General features: G+C 45.6%; 1 protein-coding gene across 9 annotated transcripts in view; it reads right to left on the bottom strand.

Annotated features, from left to right (window-relative positions):
* LOC143300695 (uncharacterized) overlaps positions 1-17,500 on the bottom strand; it is a 163,792-nt gene that overhangs the window by 56,664 nt on the left and 89,628 nt on the right. For 7 of the 9 annotated variants that reach the window (XM_076614547.1, XM_076614543.1, XM_076614546.1 and 4 more), the window contains 6 exons: positions 15,716-15,778; positions 14,340-14,507; positions 11,239-11,322; positions 9,059-9,142; positions 6,973-6,993; positions 971-1,066 (listed from right to left, as the gene is read on the bottom strand). In XM_076614547.1, the coding sequence (XP_076470662.1) occupies positions 971-1,066; positions 6,973-6,993; positions 9,059-9,142; positions 11,239-11,322; positions 14,340-14,507; positions 15,716-15,778 (516 nt within the window). The remainder of the gene's footprint in view (positions 1-970; positions 1,067-6,972; positions 6,994-9,058; positions 9,143-11,238; positions 11,323-14,339; positions 14,508-15,715; positions 15,779-17,500) is intronic. The other 2 variants (XM_076614544.1, XM_076614551.1) reach the window with 1 other exon arrangement.

Here is a 17,500-nt window from a genome sequence, read left to right as displayed (position 1 = left end):
CATTGACATTTTCTCTGCAAATACTTTGTCAGTTGACACCAAATTTGGCATAAAAATAGGAAAAATTCAGTTCTTTCCAGTCATCTTGTTTAAAACAATATTGCACCTCTGGGATAGGCACAAAAATTTTTTAAAAAAGAAGCCTAATTATATGCAAACTGCATTTACTGTTATATTTATATTTTTTGTATTCTCTAAACTTGGCACTTTGACCTCTTATTCTGACACAACAACAAGAGGAGTCATTATTATCATTTTTTGTTCAAACAGGAACTTCTTTTGCTAAGCATGGAATTTTTTATTTATTTTGCAAACGTTTTGGTACAGATAGTAAAAAAGGGAAATTACTCTGTAATTAATGCTAGGGGACTTAATTTATCACAAGTGAGTCTTGAAGGCCTTGCCTCTCTTGTTTTACTAATAACAATAATAACAATATCAATATCTATTACCATCATCATCACCATCATTTCAAAATTCCAATGAAACTATCACTCATCATTACTTTTTTCACATTTCAACATTAGTTTCATTTCATTCATGTGTTTTTTGTTTTGTTTTTGTTTTTCAACCTTTCTGTGCCAAAAAATAAAGAGTAAAAAAAAAAAAAAAAAAAAAAAAAAAAATGGTGACTCAAGTCATAAAACAATATCCAAAACGAAAACATCTAAAACTGAGAACATTGTCTGGAGCTATACCAATCTAGACAAACTGTAAAGTTTCAGTAGTCCAGGGTAATTTCCCTTCTTCTCATGACATCATCAGTGACAGCACAATGCATATATGTGATATGTTCTATGGCACTCAATGGGTTAATGCCTAGCTTGACATTTTGTGAATAGATGTGTTAAAAAACAAAACACACCACCCAACAACAACAAAAAACAAAACAAAAAACCCAACAACAACCACAAAAAAAACAACAACAATAAAAACACCAAGTGAGTGTTGACAAGGGAAGATAACTTACCTCCTCGTCAGTACGGCGGCGAGTCATGTCCAGGTCGTAGTGACACTGGGTGATGGTGTCCTGTAGCTTCTTGATCAGCTCTGTCTGTTTGCTGATCTGTCACACACACACACACACACACACATGGCACGTCAGTCCATCCATCCATCCTTCCTTCAATCCATCCACAGATCCTTCAATCCATCCATCCATTCTTCAGTCCATCCATCCATCAATTCTTCAATCCATCCTTTAATCCATCCATCCATCCTTTACTCCATACATCCATTCTTCAATCCATCCATAGATCCTTCAATCCATCCATACATGCATCTTCAATCCACCCATCCACCCATTCTTCAATCCATTCATCAATAAACCTTCAATCCACCCATCCACCCATTCTTCAATCCATTCATCAATAAACCTTCAATCCACCCATCCACCCATTCTTCAATCCATTCATCAATAAACCTTCAATCCACCCATTATTCAATCCATTCATCAATAAACATTCAATCCACCCATCCTTCAATCAATTCATCAATAAACCTTCAATCCACCCATTCTTCAATCCATTCATCAATAAACATTCAATCCACCCATTCTTCAATCAATTCATCAATAAACCTTCAATCCACCCATACATCCATTCTTCAATCCATTCATCAATAAACCTTCAATCCACCCATACATCCATTCTTCAATCCACCCATCCTTCAATCCATCCATCAGTCCACCCATACATCCATTCTTCAATCCATCCATCAGTCCACCCATACATCCATTTTTCAATCCATCCATACATCCTTCAATCCATCCATACACACCCACTCACAAACATTATCACACAATATTACAACACACACACACACATGCTGTAAACAGCATTTTGGCTTGAAGCTTTCATTTTGGGGTTCATTGCAAACGAAACCACAAAATGAAGCTGAAATAATGGATGTTTTTTTCCCTACTACTTCTAACTGATGATGACTTGCAAATACAAATCACAAAATCAGAAAATGCACACCATTAAAAATGCCACCATTATGGCTCAAGGCTGCTCATGGAATCCAAAGGAATAAGTCACTCAATGCAAACATTATCAAAACCCTAAATTAATTTCACTGCAAAAAAAATCCATGGTATATCTCAGTATCTGGATCAATATAGATACCGACTGGCACTGATACAAGTACTGCAAACTGTGTTTTTAATTAACTTTGGGAGTTTTCAGTTCTTGGAAGTGTTTGTGAAGCAGTCTCTGACAAATAAACACAAGTGACAAAATGATTATCCATGAAAGCACAGACAGACAGAGACAGAGGCAGAACTGAAACAAAATGGTTCATTTCCAGTCCAGGAAGAAGCCGATTTTTTTTGTTTTTTTTGTTTTGGTTTTGTCTTAAAGATGTAAAGAAACAAAAAAGCCTAAAAACACACAAATAATTCAACCAGAAATCAACAAGGAGAGGGTGACGAGGAAGAAAGTGAGGAGGAGGGAGGGCAAGACACTACCAGCCCAGAACCTGTACATCTTCCGCCCCGTCTGACCAACACACACACACACCCATTCAGTGATCACACTTCAAGTGAGTCATTAAAGACACACAGCCTGACAGAATGGGCAGTCAGACAAAAACGACCTCAGTTTATCATTTCCTCTGGCTGTAAGCTGTCAGGAGTGGGGGGGGAGGAATGGGGTGGAAGGTACAGGCAGGAGACAAAGGGAGAGGGAATTGCAGCGGGTCAGTTTCAAAATACCAAGTGAAACAAACCAAACGATGTGCACCAACAGTCACCGAAGTCACACACATGGAAAAGAGGGGAGAAAGCAACCTAATCTCATGATAATTTTACATTAAAAAAACAATGACAGAAAACAACAAAAAACAAACAAACAAAAAAACCCACCAACACAAGACATCCAAAGCATGAAAAATTCAACAGAAAACATACATGTCCACACTGAACCCAAAATTGGAATCCATGAAGACATGTTCACACAGATCCACACACATACACACAGTTTCTTTTCTGCTCTTAACCCTTCCCTCCACAGTTCCCCCCACAGTTGATGGATGTCTGACAACACCACAATGGTACAAATGGAACTCCTCCTCCTCCTCCTCATGTCACACGCCTCACTGATCACCCCCTCCTGCCGGTGCTGTTCGGAGCAGCTTCGGTTAGAAATGAGTTAAAGGTCCCACAGCCTTGTAACAGCCATCACAACAGTGAATTAATCTGATGCACTGTGTCTGGGGCTCAGCATCGGAAGGCGGAGCCCAATCCTCTCCTTCCGCTGTTTTAACTCACTCTGGACGATGGAATGCTATAGCGTTCCTGACGTAAGGTAGCGTTCCTGACATAAGGTAGCAGCATTCCTAACGTAAGGTAGCGTTCCGGATGATGGAATGCTATAGTGGTTTTGACAATTAAAATTTTTTCCACGTTTTCCTCATGGGGTAGCATAACAATCGCAGCCACACCAGGCATTGCGAATGTGTCAAGGGTCGAATGGAAAGTTTCTTCATGAGATTCCATAGCAACACTCCACAGCGAGCCAGCGAGTTCAGGACCCACACAACAAGCTAATCTGCACACGTATCAAAAATGGCGTCGCAGGCGATACAAGTGGAAATTTTTGGAGCAAACTAGATCACGACAGCGGCTTTTACTGCTACTGAAGTGACTGAAATGCTTCAAACTGAAAGTTTCAACATCGACGAGGATGATGAAGATGTTGAATAAAGTATCTGCAGTGAAGAAAGCTACTGGCAAATAGGTACTGAGAGTGACTCAGCTTCTGAGAGCCGTGAAGAGGGAGAGGGGTGGGCGTTCACATGACGTGAGGAGAGGGGTCAGTGGGTCAAGTACAGTGAGTTTCATTCAGTTACTGTATGTTTTGTATTTTTTGTGATTTTTTTTCCTAACCCTAACAAATGGGTCGTCTGTAGGGAAAAGCAAGGGAGATAACTATTTGTCCAGAGTGAGTGAACCCTCCCTTCTCAAGTCAGGTATCCATTCACCACCTGGGTGGATTGAGAACAATCAGGGTACTACACCTTTCCCAGGGACACAACACCATGCTGAAACAGGGCCTCGAACCCGGACCACTGGAGTCCAGCACCCGATCAGCTCTGCGATGGCCCCCCCCCCACATGAAAAGCATGGATGGGGGAAAAGGTCGGAGACTTGGGATCGACAGGAAAGAAGGTTCAAAATGTCAAGTGGACTTTTGCACTGACAGCATGTTTGTATGTAACAAACTTAATACATACAACAACAATAAACACTGTACGCATGCACACACACACAAAGTCATAAAAAACACACATACACTCGCGAGAGAGAAAAAAACCCAACACATCCAAAGCCATGCCACCAATACAGTTTTGTCTTACAGAAGTCACCGCATACCATGTATATGCAAACATAAATATCTACATCTACCGCCCACAGCAGACACACTCTAGCAGCGCCTATGTCTTCCGCCACACCACCAGTCCAGCAACACACTGATACCGAATCATGCAACACGGTCTGCATCAGCACTTCACATGCTCTCTTCTTTCCCAGTTCTGACAAGGAAGGGAATACTGGCTTTTCGTCCCGTTACTGTTGAAGCAGATTTCTCTGTCTCCCTGTCAACCCAACCTGCTGTCCCCTGGGAAAGAGCACGGCACATTGCTGGAGCGCCACACAGCTCTTCCTTTATTCAACTTTCAGGGTTTTTTTTTCCAATGACTATTCAATCAGTGATGAAATATTCCTTCAGTGAAAGTGTCCACATCCTCCACGAGCAGCCACCCACCCACCCACCCACAAATGCACATGTATATCGGAATGGATTTTTCTTCAGAATTATGCCAGGGACAACCCTTTTTGTTGCCGTGGGTTCTTTAACATACTTTAAATGCATGCTACGCACAGGAACTCGGTTTATCGTTCTATCCAAACGATTAGCACCCAGGCCACCACTCAAGGTATTGTGGAGGGGTGGAAAATACTGCTGAGTGTGGGACTCGATCCTGTGCACTTAAGATTCTCTTGCTTCCTAAGAGGACACGCTACCACTGGGCCACCACCACACCAAACAAGTGGAAAGACTCTGCACCTGGTTGACTGCATCTTCGGCTTCTTCGTCGTTCTTTCTTTTCTTTCTTTCTTTCAATCCTTTCTCATTTTGTTATTGTGCATCTTCAGCTTCTTCGTCGTTCTTTCTTTTCTTTCTTTCTTTCAATCCTTTCTCATTTTGTTATTGTGCATCTTCAGCTTCTTCGTCGTTCTTTCTTTCTTGTCTTTCTTTCTTTCTTTTCTTTCAGTCCCTTCTCATCTTCTCACAGTCACTCTCTACCCCTGCCTCAAAAGTCCCCGAGACACACACACACACTGACTGCTGACACCTTCACCCTTCGTGCCAGCAGAGAACAACAAGCGCTGTACACTGGTATTGTGATAGCATGTGACGACATCACCAGCCAGTGACATGCGTCATGTGAGGAAAACTGAACTCCTGGCCACAGCAGGCAGTCAACACTCATGCAGCTCATGCAAAAAGACAACATGCTGAAAAGGGAGACATGCTTACCAGCACACACAAGAGGAGAGCGATTGGGTGGTGGTGGGGGCGGGGGGGTGGGTGGTGGGTGGTGGGGTATTTTAGACATGCTCACCAGTACACAGGAAAGGAGAGTGGGGAGTGAGGGGTGGGGGGGAGACATGCTCACCAGCACACAGGTGAGTGAGGGGTGGGGGGGAGACATGCTCACCAGCACACAGGTGAGTGAGGAGAGGGGAGGGAGACATGCTCACCAGCACACAGGTGAGTGGGGGGTGGGGGGGAGACATGCTCACCAGCACTCAGGTGAGTGAGGGGGGGAGGGAGACATGCTCACCAACACAGGGAAAGGAGAGTGAGCAGTGGGGAGGGAGACATGCTCACCAACACAGGGAAAAGGGGAGAGTGAGGGGAGGGGAGGGAGACATGCTCACCAGCACACAGGAAAGGAGAGTGAGCAGTGGGAGGGAGACATGCTCACCAGCACACAGGTGAGTGAGGGGTGGGAGGGAGACATGCTCACCAGCACACAGGAAAGGAGGGGAGGGGAGGGAGACATGCTCACCAGCACACAGGAGAGGAGAGTGAGGGGAGGGGAGGGAGACATGCTCACCAGCACACAGAAGAGGAGAGTGAGGGTGGGGAGGGAGACATGCTCACCAGCACACAGGAGAGTGAGGGGTGGTGAGGGAGACATGCTCACCAGCACACAGAAGAGGAGAGTGAGGGTGGGGAGGGAGACATGCTCACCAGCACACAGAAGAGGAGAGTGGGGGGTGGGGGGGAGACATGCTCACCAGCACACAGGAAAGGTGAGGGGTGGGGAGGGAGACATGCTCACCAGCACACAGAAGAGGAGAGTGAGGGGTGGGGAGGGAGACATGCTCACCAGCACACAGAAGAGGAGAGTGGGGGGTGGGGGGGAGACATGCTCACCAGCACAGGGAAAAGGGGAGAGTGAGGGGAGGGGAGGGAGACATGCTCACCAGCACACAGGAAAGGAGAGTGAGCAGTGGAGAGGGAGACATGCTCACCAGCACACAGGTGAGTGGGGGGTGGGGAGGGAGACATGCTCACCAGCACACAGGAAAGGAGAGTGAGCAGTGGAGAGGGAGACATGCTCACCAACACAGGGAAAAGTGGAGAGTGAGGGGGGTGGGGAGGGAGACATGCTCACCAGCACAGGCAGAAGAGGAGAGTGATGGGGGTGGGGAGGGAGACATGCTCACCAACACACAGAAAAAGGAGAGTGAGGGGTGGGGGTGGGGCAGGGAGTAGGAGGATGGGGGTAGGGGATAGAAGGGGGGGGGGGGGTGGAGGGCAGGACAGCATGCAGAAAAGATGGGGGCAAGCACACGGCAGCAGTACGAAGACGACAACAACAACAACAACAACCATGACAAATGGAAGCACAGAGAGGGAGCATGCTATGCTGCGCACACCACCAGGTCAGTCCTACCTCCTCCGAACACTTGTACAGCTGCAAGCAATGCACACAGTTATGGTAACCCCTCTCACCAACACCAACACATACACTACACACATGGTTACCTCCGTCCGACATACACAACTTTATCTAATTTCAAGTCTATAAATATTAGTTATAGCCGCATCAGGTGAAGTAAAAAAAACCCAACAAACCTCACAATGAATCTAACTATGAAAACAAACAAACAACAACTGTTAGCCACTTCATGCAGACAATACCTCACAAATACAATCAGAGGAGGAATCAAACAACTGATGTTAATGTAAAAAACCTGACAAACAATTGTCAACGTTCTCACTGTGATACTGTCTACAACAAGTTATCCGCAAAACAATTACAGGTCAAAATCCTATTTTAGTATCACAAATTCTGGGATGAAATTCTTAATAAGAAATGACATGCATCACGTAATCGACTCTTCTAATAATCAAGAATTAGGTAAAATACTACACAAAATGACCCATAGAATGAACACAAACCGACATGTCATCTCAAGCTGCCATGTTTTTTGTTTACCTTGGAATGGTTTGGGTGTGGGGGGTGGGGGGTTAAAAACAGAAAGAGCGTCTCCCTGATTGACACAGACTGAATGAATGTGTTATTGCAGACAATGTTTCTGATCAGGCAATATGACAGCATGTTTGTCAAGTGACTGAATCAGTGTTAAAATTGCACATAATAACCCTAAAAGTAGAGTAAAAAACCACTGAAAAATGGGTTACAACATCCACTGATGATAATACTGAATCAGCTATGCACAAATAATGCTGTTAAAATTGGTCCCTGAATTTAAGATACTAAAATGGGACTTTAACCACTTATGATACACGACTGCTAATCAACACCATCAACAACACTATCGCATCATAAACGACAACATTTGTCATTCCTTAGCTAAGTGCTGGAGACTGTCAGATGACAACACAATTTTCCACACAGTATACAGCACCAGAGTGCATCTGTCAGCAGACGCCGGCAATGCAGTCTAGCAGCCTGTAACATGACATGACAGCTAACACAGCGAGTGCACCTCATGTTCCTGGTTTGGTTCAGTACACTTCCCATGTCAAACTGGTGACATCAAGGCCAATCTGTTTATTCTGCTGGCCAAATTTCTCAAAAGAGAAAGGTATCAGTATCAGTATCAGTAGCTCAAGGAGGCGTCACTGCGTTCGGACAAATCCATATACGCTACACCACATCTACCAAGCAGATGCCTGACCAGCAGCGTAACCCAACGCGCTTAGTCAGGCCTTGAGAAAAAGAGAAAGGAAATACAGGTAATCAGGGCAGAGTGAGAAAGAAGAAAGTAATGAATCAAAGATAAACAAATAGCGAGATTATATATCTGACATCAGTACTGATGCAAACAATGTAAAATACAGCTGGGGAAAGGCAAGAATGAACCAAAACACAATGCTTAAAAGTCTGTGGAAAATGTTGAGGTGAGAGAGAGCAAAACCTGACAGGCTTGTCAAGTCCAGGGTTGTCCAGAGAAGCAACTGCAATGCTTCTTCTTCTTCGTTCATGGGCTGCAATCCCATGTACAAGAGTGGGCTTTTATATGTATGACTGTTTTTACCCCGCCATGTAGGCAGCCATACTCCGTTTTCAGGGGTGCCATGATGGATATGTTCTTGTTTCCATGACCCACCGAATGCTGACATGGATTACAGGATTTTTAACATGTGTATCTGATCTTCTGCTTGCATATACACATGAATGGGGTTCAGGCACTAGCAGGTCTGTACACATGTTGACATGAAAGATCGGAAAAATCTCCACCCTCTACCCACCAGGCACCATTACCGAGATTTGAACCTGGGACCTTCAGATTGAAAGTCCAATGTTTTAACCACTTGGCTACTGCATTGGTCAAGTGAAATGCTAAAGGCCGGGAACTGCACCGACTGTCTCAGCAGACGACAGAGGCCTGATGAAGGCGTCTTTGTACCGCGTTAGCCGCGAAATTTGGCCAGCGGAGCAAAGTGACAGGCCAAGTGTGCACCAGTGTTTGACACGGCAGAGACAGTGTGAAGAAAGCTGGGTCACCTACCTCCTGCTGTTTCTCCTGGTACTTTGCCCTCATCTTGCCCATGTCTGCATTCAGCTTGTGGATGTTGTCATCACGCACCAACACCTGTCCACAGGTGTGCACAGTATGGTCACCCGTCAGTGTCATAACTATGCTGTTTTGTTGTTTGTGTGTGTGTTGTTCCCTCCTTATTCAAATTCTGTTAACGTTGTTAACATTTCTTTGTTGCAGCCAATTCTGTGCACATACCACTACAAGAGCACAAGTTCTTACACTGATATGCACATGTATGTGTCCAAAATTCTATTGTAACAGTGTTTGTATATGATTTTTGATTTATGTTTAAACCTTTTTATGTATTAACCCCCCCCCCCCTTCCCCCTCCCACCAGATATTCTTTGTGACCCCTGCATACTTGGTAAAAAAGACATATTCAATTTATAAGCCTCTGTGGGTGTCCGTCTGACAAACGAGAAGATGAGCTTCTGCTTGCTGAACTAAGTGTTTCAATGTTTGTTGCTGTTTTGTACTGATTTAATAAAATATTGTACCAAACGAATAAAACTTGTTGAAACTGGTTGGACTTTGAAACACTTGATTCTATTCAGGGGTCAGTGTGTGGACAGAAAGGAACAGTCAGTGACAGGGGTCAGTGTGTGGACAGAAAGCAGCAGCCAGTGACAGGGGTCAGTGTGTGGACAGAAAGGAACAGTCAGTGACAGGGGTCAGTGTGTGGACAGAAAGGAACAGTCAGTGACAGGGGTCAGTGTGTGGACAGAAAGCAGCAGCCAGTGACAGGGGTCAGTGTGTGGAGAGAAAGCAGCAGCCAGTGACAGGGGTCAGTGTGTGGAGAGAAAGCAGCAGTCAGTGACAGGGGTCAGTGTGTGGACAGAAAGGAACAGTCAGTGACAGGGGTCAGTGTGTGGACAGAAAGGAACAGTCAGTGACAGGGGTCAGTGTGTGGACAGAAAGGAACAGTCAGTGACAGGGGTCAGTGTGTGGACAGAAAGGAACAGTCAGTGACAGGGGTCAGTGTGTGGACAGAAAGCAGCAGCCAGTGACAGGGGTCAGTGTGTGGAGAGAAAGGAGCAGTCAGTGACAGGGGTCAGTGTGTGGAGAGAAAGGAACAGTCAGTGACAGGGGTCAGTGTGTGGAGAGAAAGCAGCAGTCAGTGACAGGGGTCAGTGTGTGGACAGAAAAGAACAGTCAGTGACAGGGGTCAGTGTGTGTGGACAGAAAGGAACAGTCAGTGACAGGGGTCAGTGTGTGGAGAGAAAAGAACAGTCAGTGACAGGGGTCAGTGTGTGTGGACAGAAAGGAACAGTCAGTGACAGGGGTCAGTGTGTGTGGACAGAAAGGAGCAGTCAGTGACAGGGGTCAGTGTGTGGACAGAAAGCAGCAGTCAGTGACAGGGGTCAGTGTGTGGACAGAAAGGAGCAGTCAGTGACAGGGGTCAGTGTGTGTGGAGAGAAAGGAACAGTCAGTGACAGGGGTCAGTGTGTGGAGAGAAAAGAACAGTCAGTGACAGGGGTCAGTGTGTGTGGACAGAAAGGAACAGTCAGTGACAGGGGTCAGTGTGTGGAGAGAAAAGAACAGTCAGTGACAGGGGTCAGTGTGTGTGGACAGAAAGGAACAGTCAGTGACAGGGGTCAGTGTGTGTGGACAGAAAGGAGCAGTCAGTGACAGGGGTCAGTGTGTGGACAGAAAGCAGCAGTCAGTGACAGGGGTCAGTGTGTGGACAGAAAGGAGCAGTCAGTGACAGGGGTCAGTGTGTGGACAGAAAGGAACAGTCAGTGACAGGGGTCAGTGTGTGGACAGAAAGGAACTTCTTCTTCTGCGTTCACTCGTATGCACACGAGTGGGCTTTTACGTGTATGACCGTTTTTACCCCGCCATGTAGGGAGCCATACTCCGTTTTCGGGGGTGTGCATGCTGGGTATGTTCTTGTTTCCATAACCCACCAAACACTGACATGGATTATAGGATCTTTAACGTGCGTATTTGATCTTCTGCTTGCATATACACATGAAGGGGGTTCAGGCACTAGCAGGTCTGCACATATGTTGACCTGGGAGATCGTAAAAATCTCCACCCTTTACCCACCAGGCACCGTCACCGTGATTCGAACCCGGGACCCTCAGACTGACAGTCCAACGCTTTAACCACTCGGCTACTGCGCCCGTTGACAGAAAGGAACAAACCTTGGCGGTGGTTTCTTTTTGCTGGCGGTTCAGACACTCCAGGTCCCCCCTCAGCTGCTGGATCAACTCGTCCTTGTTGTCCAGCTGTGTAACACCAACCACGTCATGCTGACATCACACTCATCATGCTGACGTCACGCTGACATCACAATTATGCTGATGTCACACTGACATCACACTCATCCTGCTCATTAGTGTGTGCCACAAACACAACCGTGTATTTCACACACACACACACACACGCTCACACAAGTCGCAAATATTCACAGACGCATTCACAAACAACATACAACAAACAACTGTCAAACAGTCAGCATCTGACCATAAACTCTGAAGATAAAGCATCGAAAACAAATTTAGAAAACAAGACAAAAAAACAACAACAAAATACCAAACACTTCCATAATTCTCATGCTGTGTTGTCAGTCCCTCAACATTACTCAAAAGACAAACGCCATCACTCTGTGACAAAGTCTGTCAGGCAGCATTACTCCATGACAAACCAGACAAACTTCAGTCCATCAGCACCACTCTATAACAAATGTCAATCTGTCTCCATTACTCCATAACAAACATCAGTGCTACTCTGTGATATAAATGTTGGATTTTTACTCCATGACAAACTTCAGTCCATCAGTACCACTCTATAACAAATGTCAATCTGTCTGCATTACTCCACGACAAATATCAGGGTAACTCTGTTGAGATAAATGTTGGTATTACTCTGTGACAAACATCAGTCCATCAGCACCACTCTATAACAAATGTCAATCTGTCTGCATTACTCCACGACAAACAGCCATTCCACCAGCATCATTCCACGACAATCAGACAGACAGCTAGCATTCCACCAGCATCACTCCACAACAGTCAGTCAGTCCGCTAGCATTCCACCAGCATCACTCCACGACAGTCAGTCAGTCCGCTAGCATTCCACCAGCATTATTCCACGACAGTCAGTCAGTCCGCTAGCATTCCACCAGCATTATTCCACGACAGTCAGTCAGTCCGCTAGCATTCCACCAGCATCACTCCACAACAGTCAGTCAGTCCGCTAGCATTCCACCAGCATCATTCCACAACAGTTAGTCAGTCTGCTAGCATTCCACCAGCATCATTCCACAACAGTCAGTCAGTCCGCTAGCATTCCACCAGCATCATTCCACAACAGTCAGTCAGTCTGCTAGCATTCCACCAGCATCATTCCACAACAGTCAGTCAGTCCGCTAGCATTCCACCAGCATCATTCCACAACAGTCAGTCAGTCCGCTAGCATTCCACCAGCATCACTCCACGACAGTCAGTCCGCTAGCATTCCACCAACATCACTAGACGACAGTCATCCGCTAGCATTCCACCAGCATTATTCCACGACAGTCAGTCAGTCCACTAGCATTCCATCAGCATCACTCCACAACAGTTAGTCAGTCCGCTAGCATTCCACCAGCATTATTCCATGACAGTCAGTCAGTCCGCTAGCATTCCACCATCATCACTCCACGACAGTCAGTCCGCTAGCATTCCACCAGCATCACTCCACAACAGTCAGTCAGTCCGCTAGCATTCCACCAACATCATTCGACGACAGTCATCCGCTAGCATTCCACCAGCATTATTCCACGACAGTCAGTCAGTCCGCTAGCATTCCATCAGCATCACTCCACAACAGTCAGTCAGTCTGCTAGCATTCCACCAACATCATTCGACGACAGTCATCCGCTAGCATTCCACCAGCATCACTCCACGACAGTCAGTCAGTCCGCTAGCATTCCACCAGCATCACTCCACGACAGTCAGTTAGTCTGCTAGCATTCCACCAGCATCACTCCACGACAGTCAGTCAGTCTGCTAGCATTCCACCAGCATCATTCCACAACAGTCAGTCAGTCCGCTAGCATTCCATCAGCATCATTCCACAACAGTCAGTCAGTCTGCTAGCATTCCACCAGCATCATTCCACAACAGTCAGTCAGTCCGCTAGCATTCCACCAGCATCACTCCACAACAGTCAGTCAGTCCGCTAGCATTCCACCAGCATTATTCCACAACAGTCAGTCAGTCCGCTAGCATTCCACCAGCATCACTCCACAACAGTCAGTCAGTCCGCTAGCATTCCACCAACATCACTCGACGACAGTCAGTCCGCTAGCATTCCACCAGCATTATTCCACGACAGTCAGTCAGTCCGCTAGCATTCCACCAGCATCACTCCACAACAGTCAGTCAGTCCGCTAGCATTCCACCAGCATCACTCCACAACAGTCAGTCAGTCCGCTAGCATTCCACCAGCATTATTCCATGACAGTCAGTCAGTCCGCTAGCATTCCACCAACATCATTCGACGACAGCCAGTCCGCTAGCATTCCACCAGCATTATTCCACGACAGTCAGTCAGTCCGCTAGCATTCCACCAGCATTATTCCACGACAGTCAGTCAGTCCGCTAGCATTCCACCAGCATCACTCCACAACAGTCAGTCAGTCTGCTAGCATTCCACCAGCATCACTCCACAACAGTCAGTCAGTCTGCTAGCATTCCACCAGCATCATTCGACGACAGCCAGTCAGTCCGCTAGCATTCCACCAACATTATTCCACAACAGTCAGTATGCTAGCATTCCACCAGCATCACTCCACAACAGTCAGTCAGTCCGCTAGCATTCCACCAACATTATTCCACAACAGTCAGTATGCTAGCGTTCCACCAGCATCACTCCATGACAGTCAGTCAGTCCGCTAGCATTCCACCAGCATCACTAGACGACAGTCTGCTAGCATTCCACCAGCATCACTCCACAATAGTCAGTCAGTCCGCTAGCATTCCACCAACATCATTCGACGACAGTCAGTCCGCTAGCATTCCACCAGCATCATTCCACGACAGTCAGTCAGTCCGCTAGCATTCCACCAGCATCACTCCACGACAGTCAGTCAGTCCGCTAGCATTCCACCAGCATTATTCCACAACAGTCAGTCAGTCCGCTAGCTTTCCACCAGCATTATTCCATGACAGTCAGTCAGTCCGCTAGCTTTCCACCAGCATTATTCCATGACAGTCAGTCAGTCAGTCACAGTCCATGGGGGGGTGCGGCGGAGACTCACGTCGTGGTGCAGCTTCTCCACCTGTGCCTGCTGGGAGGTGAGGTCGATGTTGAGGGTTCGAATCTTGTCCTCCAGGCGACCCTGCTCCTCCAGCTGCGCGGCCAGGCGACCTTTGCCCTCCTCCACGCTCTGCTCCAGGTTCTTGACTGCCCCCTTCCTCGACTCCACCTGTGGGCATGGACAGTGGGGGCTGTAGTGGGCTGTGCTGTGTTGTGTTGTGTATTGTATTGTACTGTACTGTGTTGTGTTGTAGTGTGTTGCATTTGTGTTGTGTTGTGTTGCATTGTATTGTACTGTGTTGTGTTGTGTTGTGTATTGTATTGTACTGTACTGTGTTGTGTTGTAGTGTGTTGCATTTGTGTTGTGTTATGTTGCATTGTATTGTACTGTGTTGTGTTGTGTTGTGTATTGTATTGTACTGTACTGTGTTGTGTTGTAGTGTGTTGCATTTGTGTTGTGTTGTGTTGCATTGTATTGTACTGTGTTGTGTTGTGTATTGTATTGTACTGTATTGTGTTGTGTTGTAGTGTGTTGCATTTGTGTTGTGTTGTGTTGCATTGTATTGTACTGTGTTGTGTTGTGTTGTGTTGTGTATTGTATTGTACTGTACTGTGTTGTGTTGTAGTGTGTTGCATTTGTGTTGTGTTGTGTTGCATTGTATTGTACTGTGTTGTGTTGTGCTGTGCTGCATTGTGTTGTGTTGTATTGTATTGTACCGTTGTGTTTTGTTGTGCTGTCCTGTATTTGTGTTGCATTGTATTGCATTGGGTTGTAGCGTGTACTGTGTTGTGTTGTGTTGTGTTGTGTTGTACTGTACTGTGTTGTGTTGCAATGTATTACACTGTATTGTATTGATTTATTGTGTATTGCATTGTGTTGTATTGTACTGCATTATATTGTGTTGTATTACATTGTATTGCATCATATTGCATTGTTATATATTGTGTTGTATTGAATTGCACTGCATTGTCTTGGATTGTTTTGTATTGTATTGTATTGTGTTGTGTTGTGTTGTTTTCCACTGTATTGCATTGTGTTGTATTGCAATATGTTGCATAGCATTGTATTACACCTCTAGTTGCACAATGGACATACGGCTATGCACATTTTGGTTCAGATACAGAAACTGACTGAAATTAAGAAAAGCATGGTGTATATGTTACACATCGTCAAAAGAAAAACGTTGCTTCTCTTTTTTTTTCTTCTTCTTTATCTCTTCTTTATTCTTCTCCCTCCTCCCTCCCTCCCCGAGACACACACTATATACACACACATAAACACACACAAGCTATACACAACACAATTTATGCACAACACCACACACACGCACACACACACACACACACACACATGATACACAACACACAGAAACATACCTCATTCTGAGCAGACCTCAACTGACTCTTCAGCTGTTCTCCTTCCCTCTGTAGCTGGGAGATCTGAGGAATAACATCATTCAACAGTCACACTTAAAGTATATATCTTCCACCCTCTGTAGCTGGGAGATCTGAGGAATAACATCATTCAACAGTCACACTTAAAGTATATATCTTCCACCCTCTGTAGCTGGGAGATCTGAGGAATAACATCATTCAACAGTCACACTTAAAGTATATATCTTCCACCCTCTGTAGCTGGGAGATCTGAAGAATAACATCATTCAACAGTCACACTTAAAGTATATATCTTCCAAAAATTTATTATAAAAAAAAAATAATAAAAATTAATTAAAAAAAAAAATCAATCATAACCATTACAGTACAATTTTTCATCACAACCCCATCAAAACAAAAGTCTTCGATATTCATCACCATCATTTTTCTGTTCACATCAAATTACCTCTGTGTGTGTGTGTGTGTGTGTGTGTGTGTGTGTGTGTGTGTGTGTGTGTGTGTGTGTGTGTGTGTGTGTGTGTGTGTGTGTGTGTGTGTGTGTGTGTGTGTGTGTGTGTGTGTGTGTGTGTGTGTGTGTGTGTGTGTGTGTGCATCACAGTTCAATATCGCACATCAGTATAGTACAATACAATCAGAATACAGTACAACACCAACACCATAGGGCAGTATAACACAACACAGCACCATGCAATGGAACACAGTGCCATATAACATGATCCTTCTTTTTGATCTCTGGTCTACTAACAACCAGATGATTTAGACATACACACACCTGCCTCATAACACTCTTACACACATAACTCCTCCACTGCAATCTTTCCATTGGCTCCCTGCCTCTCACAGAATAAAACACAAGGTCTACACTCTCTGCCACAGATGCATAAACAGATCTGCCCTATCCTATACCTGTGGCTGCCTTCGCCTCCGCACCCCTTCGCGCATTCGACCGTCAGCTTCAGACAGGCTTTGTTTCTGCAGTCCCAGATTCAAACACACCACGATCAGCCACTGTTAAGGCAGGCTTTGTTTCTGCAGTCCCAGATTCAAACACACCACGATCAGCCACTGTTAAGGCAGGCTTTGTTTCTGCAGTCCCAGATTCAAACACACCACGATCAGCCACTGTTAAGCCACTGCTCTTCCTCTGCCTCTGGATCTCACACATGAAATGAGCACCCTCTTTCGCTACGTCGGGTCTCTGCTCTCAGCTGTTTCAAGTGTGGCCTTCCAACCTTCCTCTTGTATGGCTGCCTACATGGCGGGGTAAAAACGGTCATCCACATAAAAGCCCACTCGTGTGCATACGAGTGAACGCAGAAGAAGAAGAAGAACCTTCCTCTTTTCCAAATTAGCTCCTCCCTACTGGTACATCATTTCTCTGGCCTTTTATATACATGTCTTTGTCAGTTTTGTCTTTCATCCCATTGAAATATGTATATATTTGAAAGTTCAGACTCAGTGCTATAGAAATGCATAAAAAATTTTTGTTTAAATTAGGTGTAAAAAAGCTTTGATTTATCTCTGTGCAAGCTTCAGCACCAGAAAAACACATGATCTGTTGTGTGTTATGAAACGAAAAGGTGTGATAGAAAAGAATGCAAATAAGAGCATGACAGCAGCAAGCCGTAACGCTGGGGGAGGGGAGTGATGGGGTGGTGAGGGAAGGGGAGGGGAGGGGAGGGGAGAAGAGAGGAAGGCAGTGGAAGGGTGGGGAGGGGAGGGGAGGGGAAGAGAGGAGAGGAGAGGGGAGGGGAGGAGAGGGGAGGG

This window comes from Babylonia areolata, chromosome 26 (genome assembly GCF_041734735.1).
Source record: "Babylonia areolata isolate BAREFJ2019XMU chromosome 26, ASM4173473v1, whole genome shotgun sequence".
Lineage (NCBI taxonomy): Eukaryota > Metazoa > Mollusca > Gastropoda > Neogastropoda > Buccinidae > Babylonia > Babylonia areolata.
Note: the sequence above shows the minus strand (reverse complement) of the source record. Positions and strands in the feature narration are given on the sequence as shown.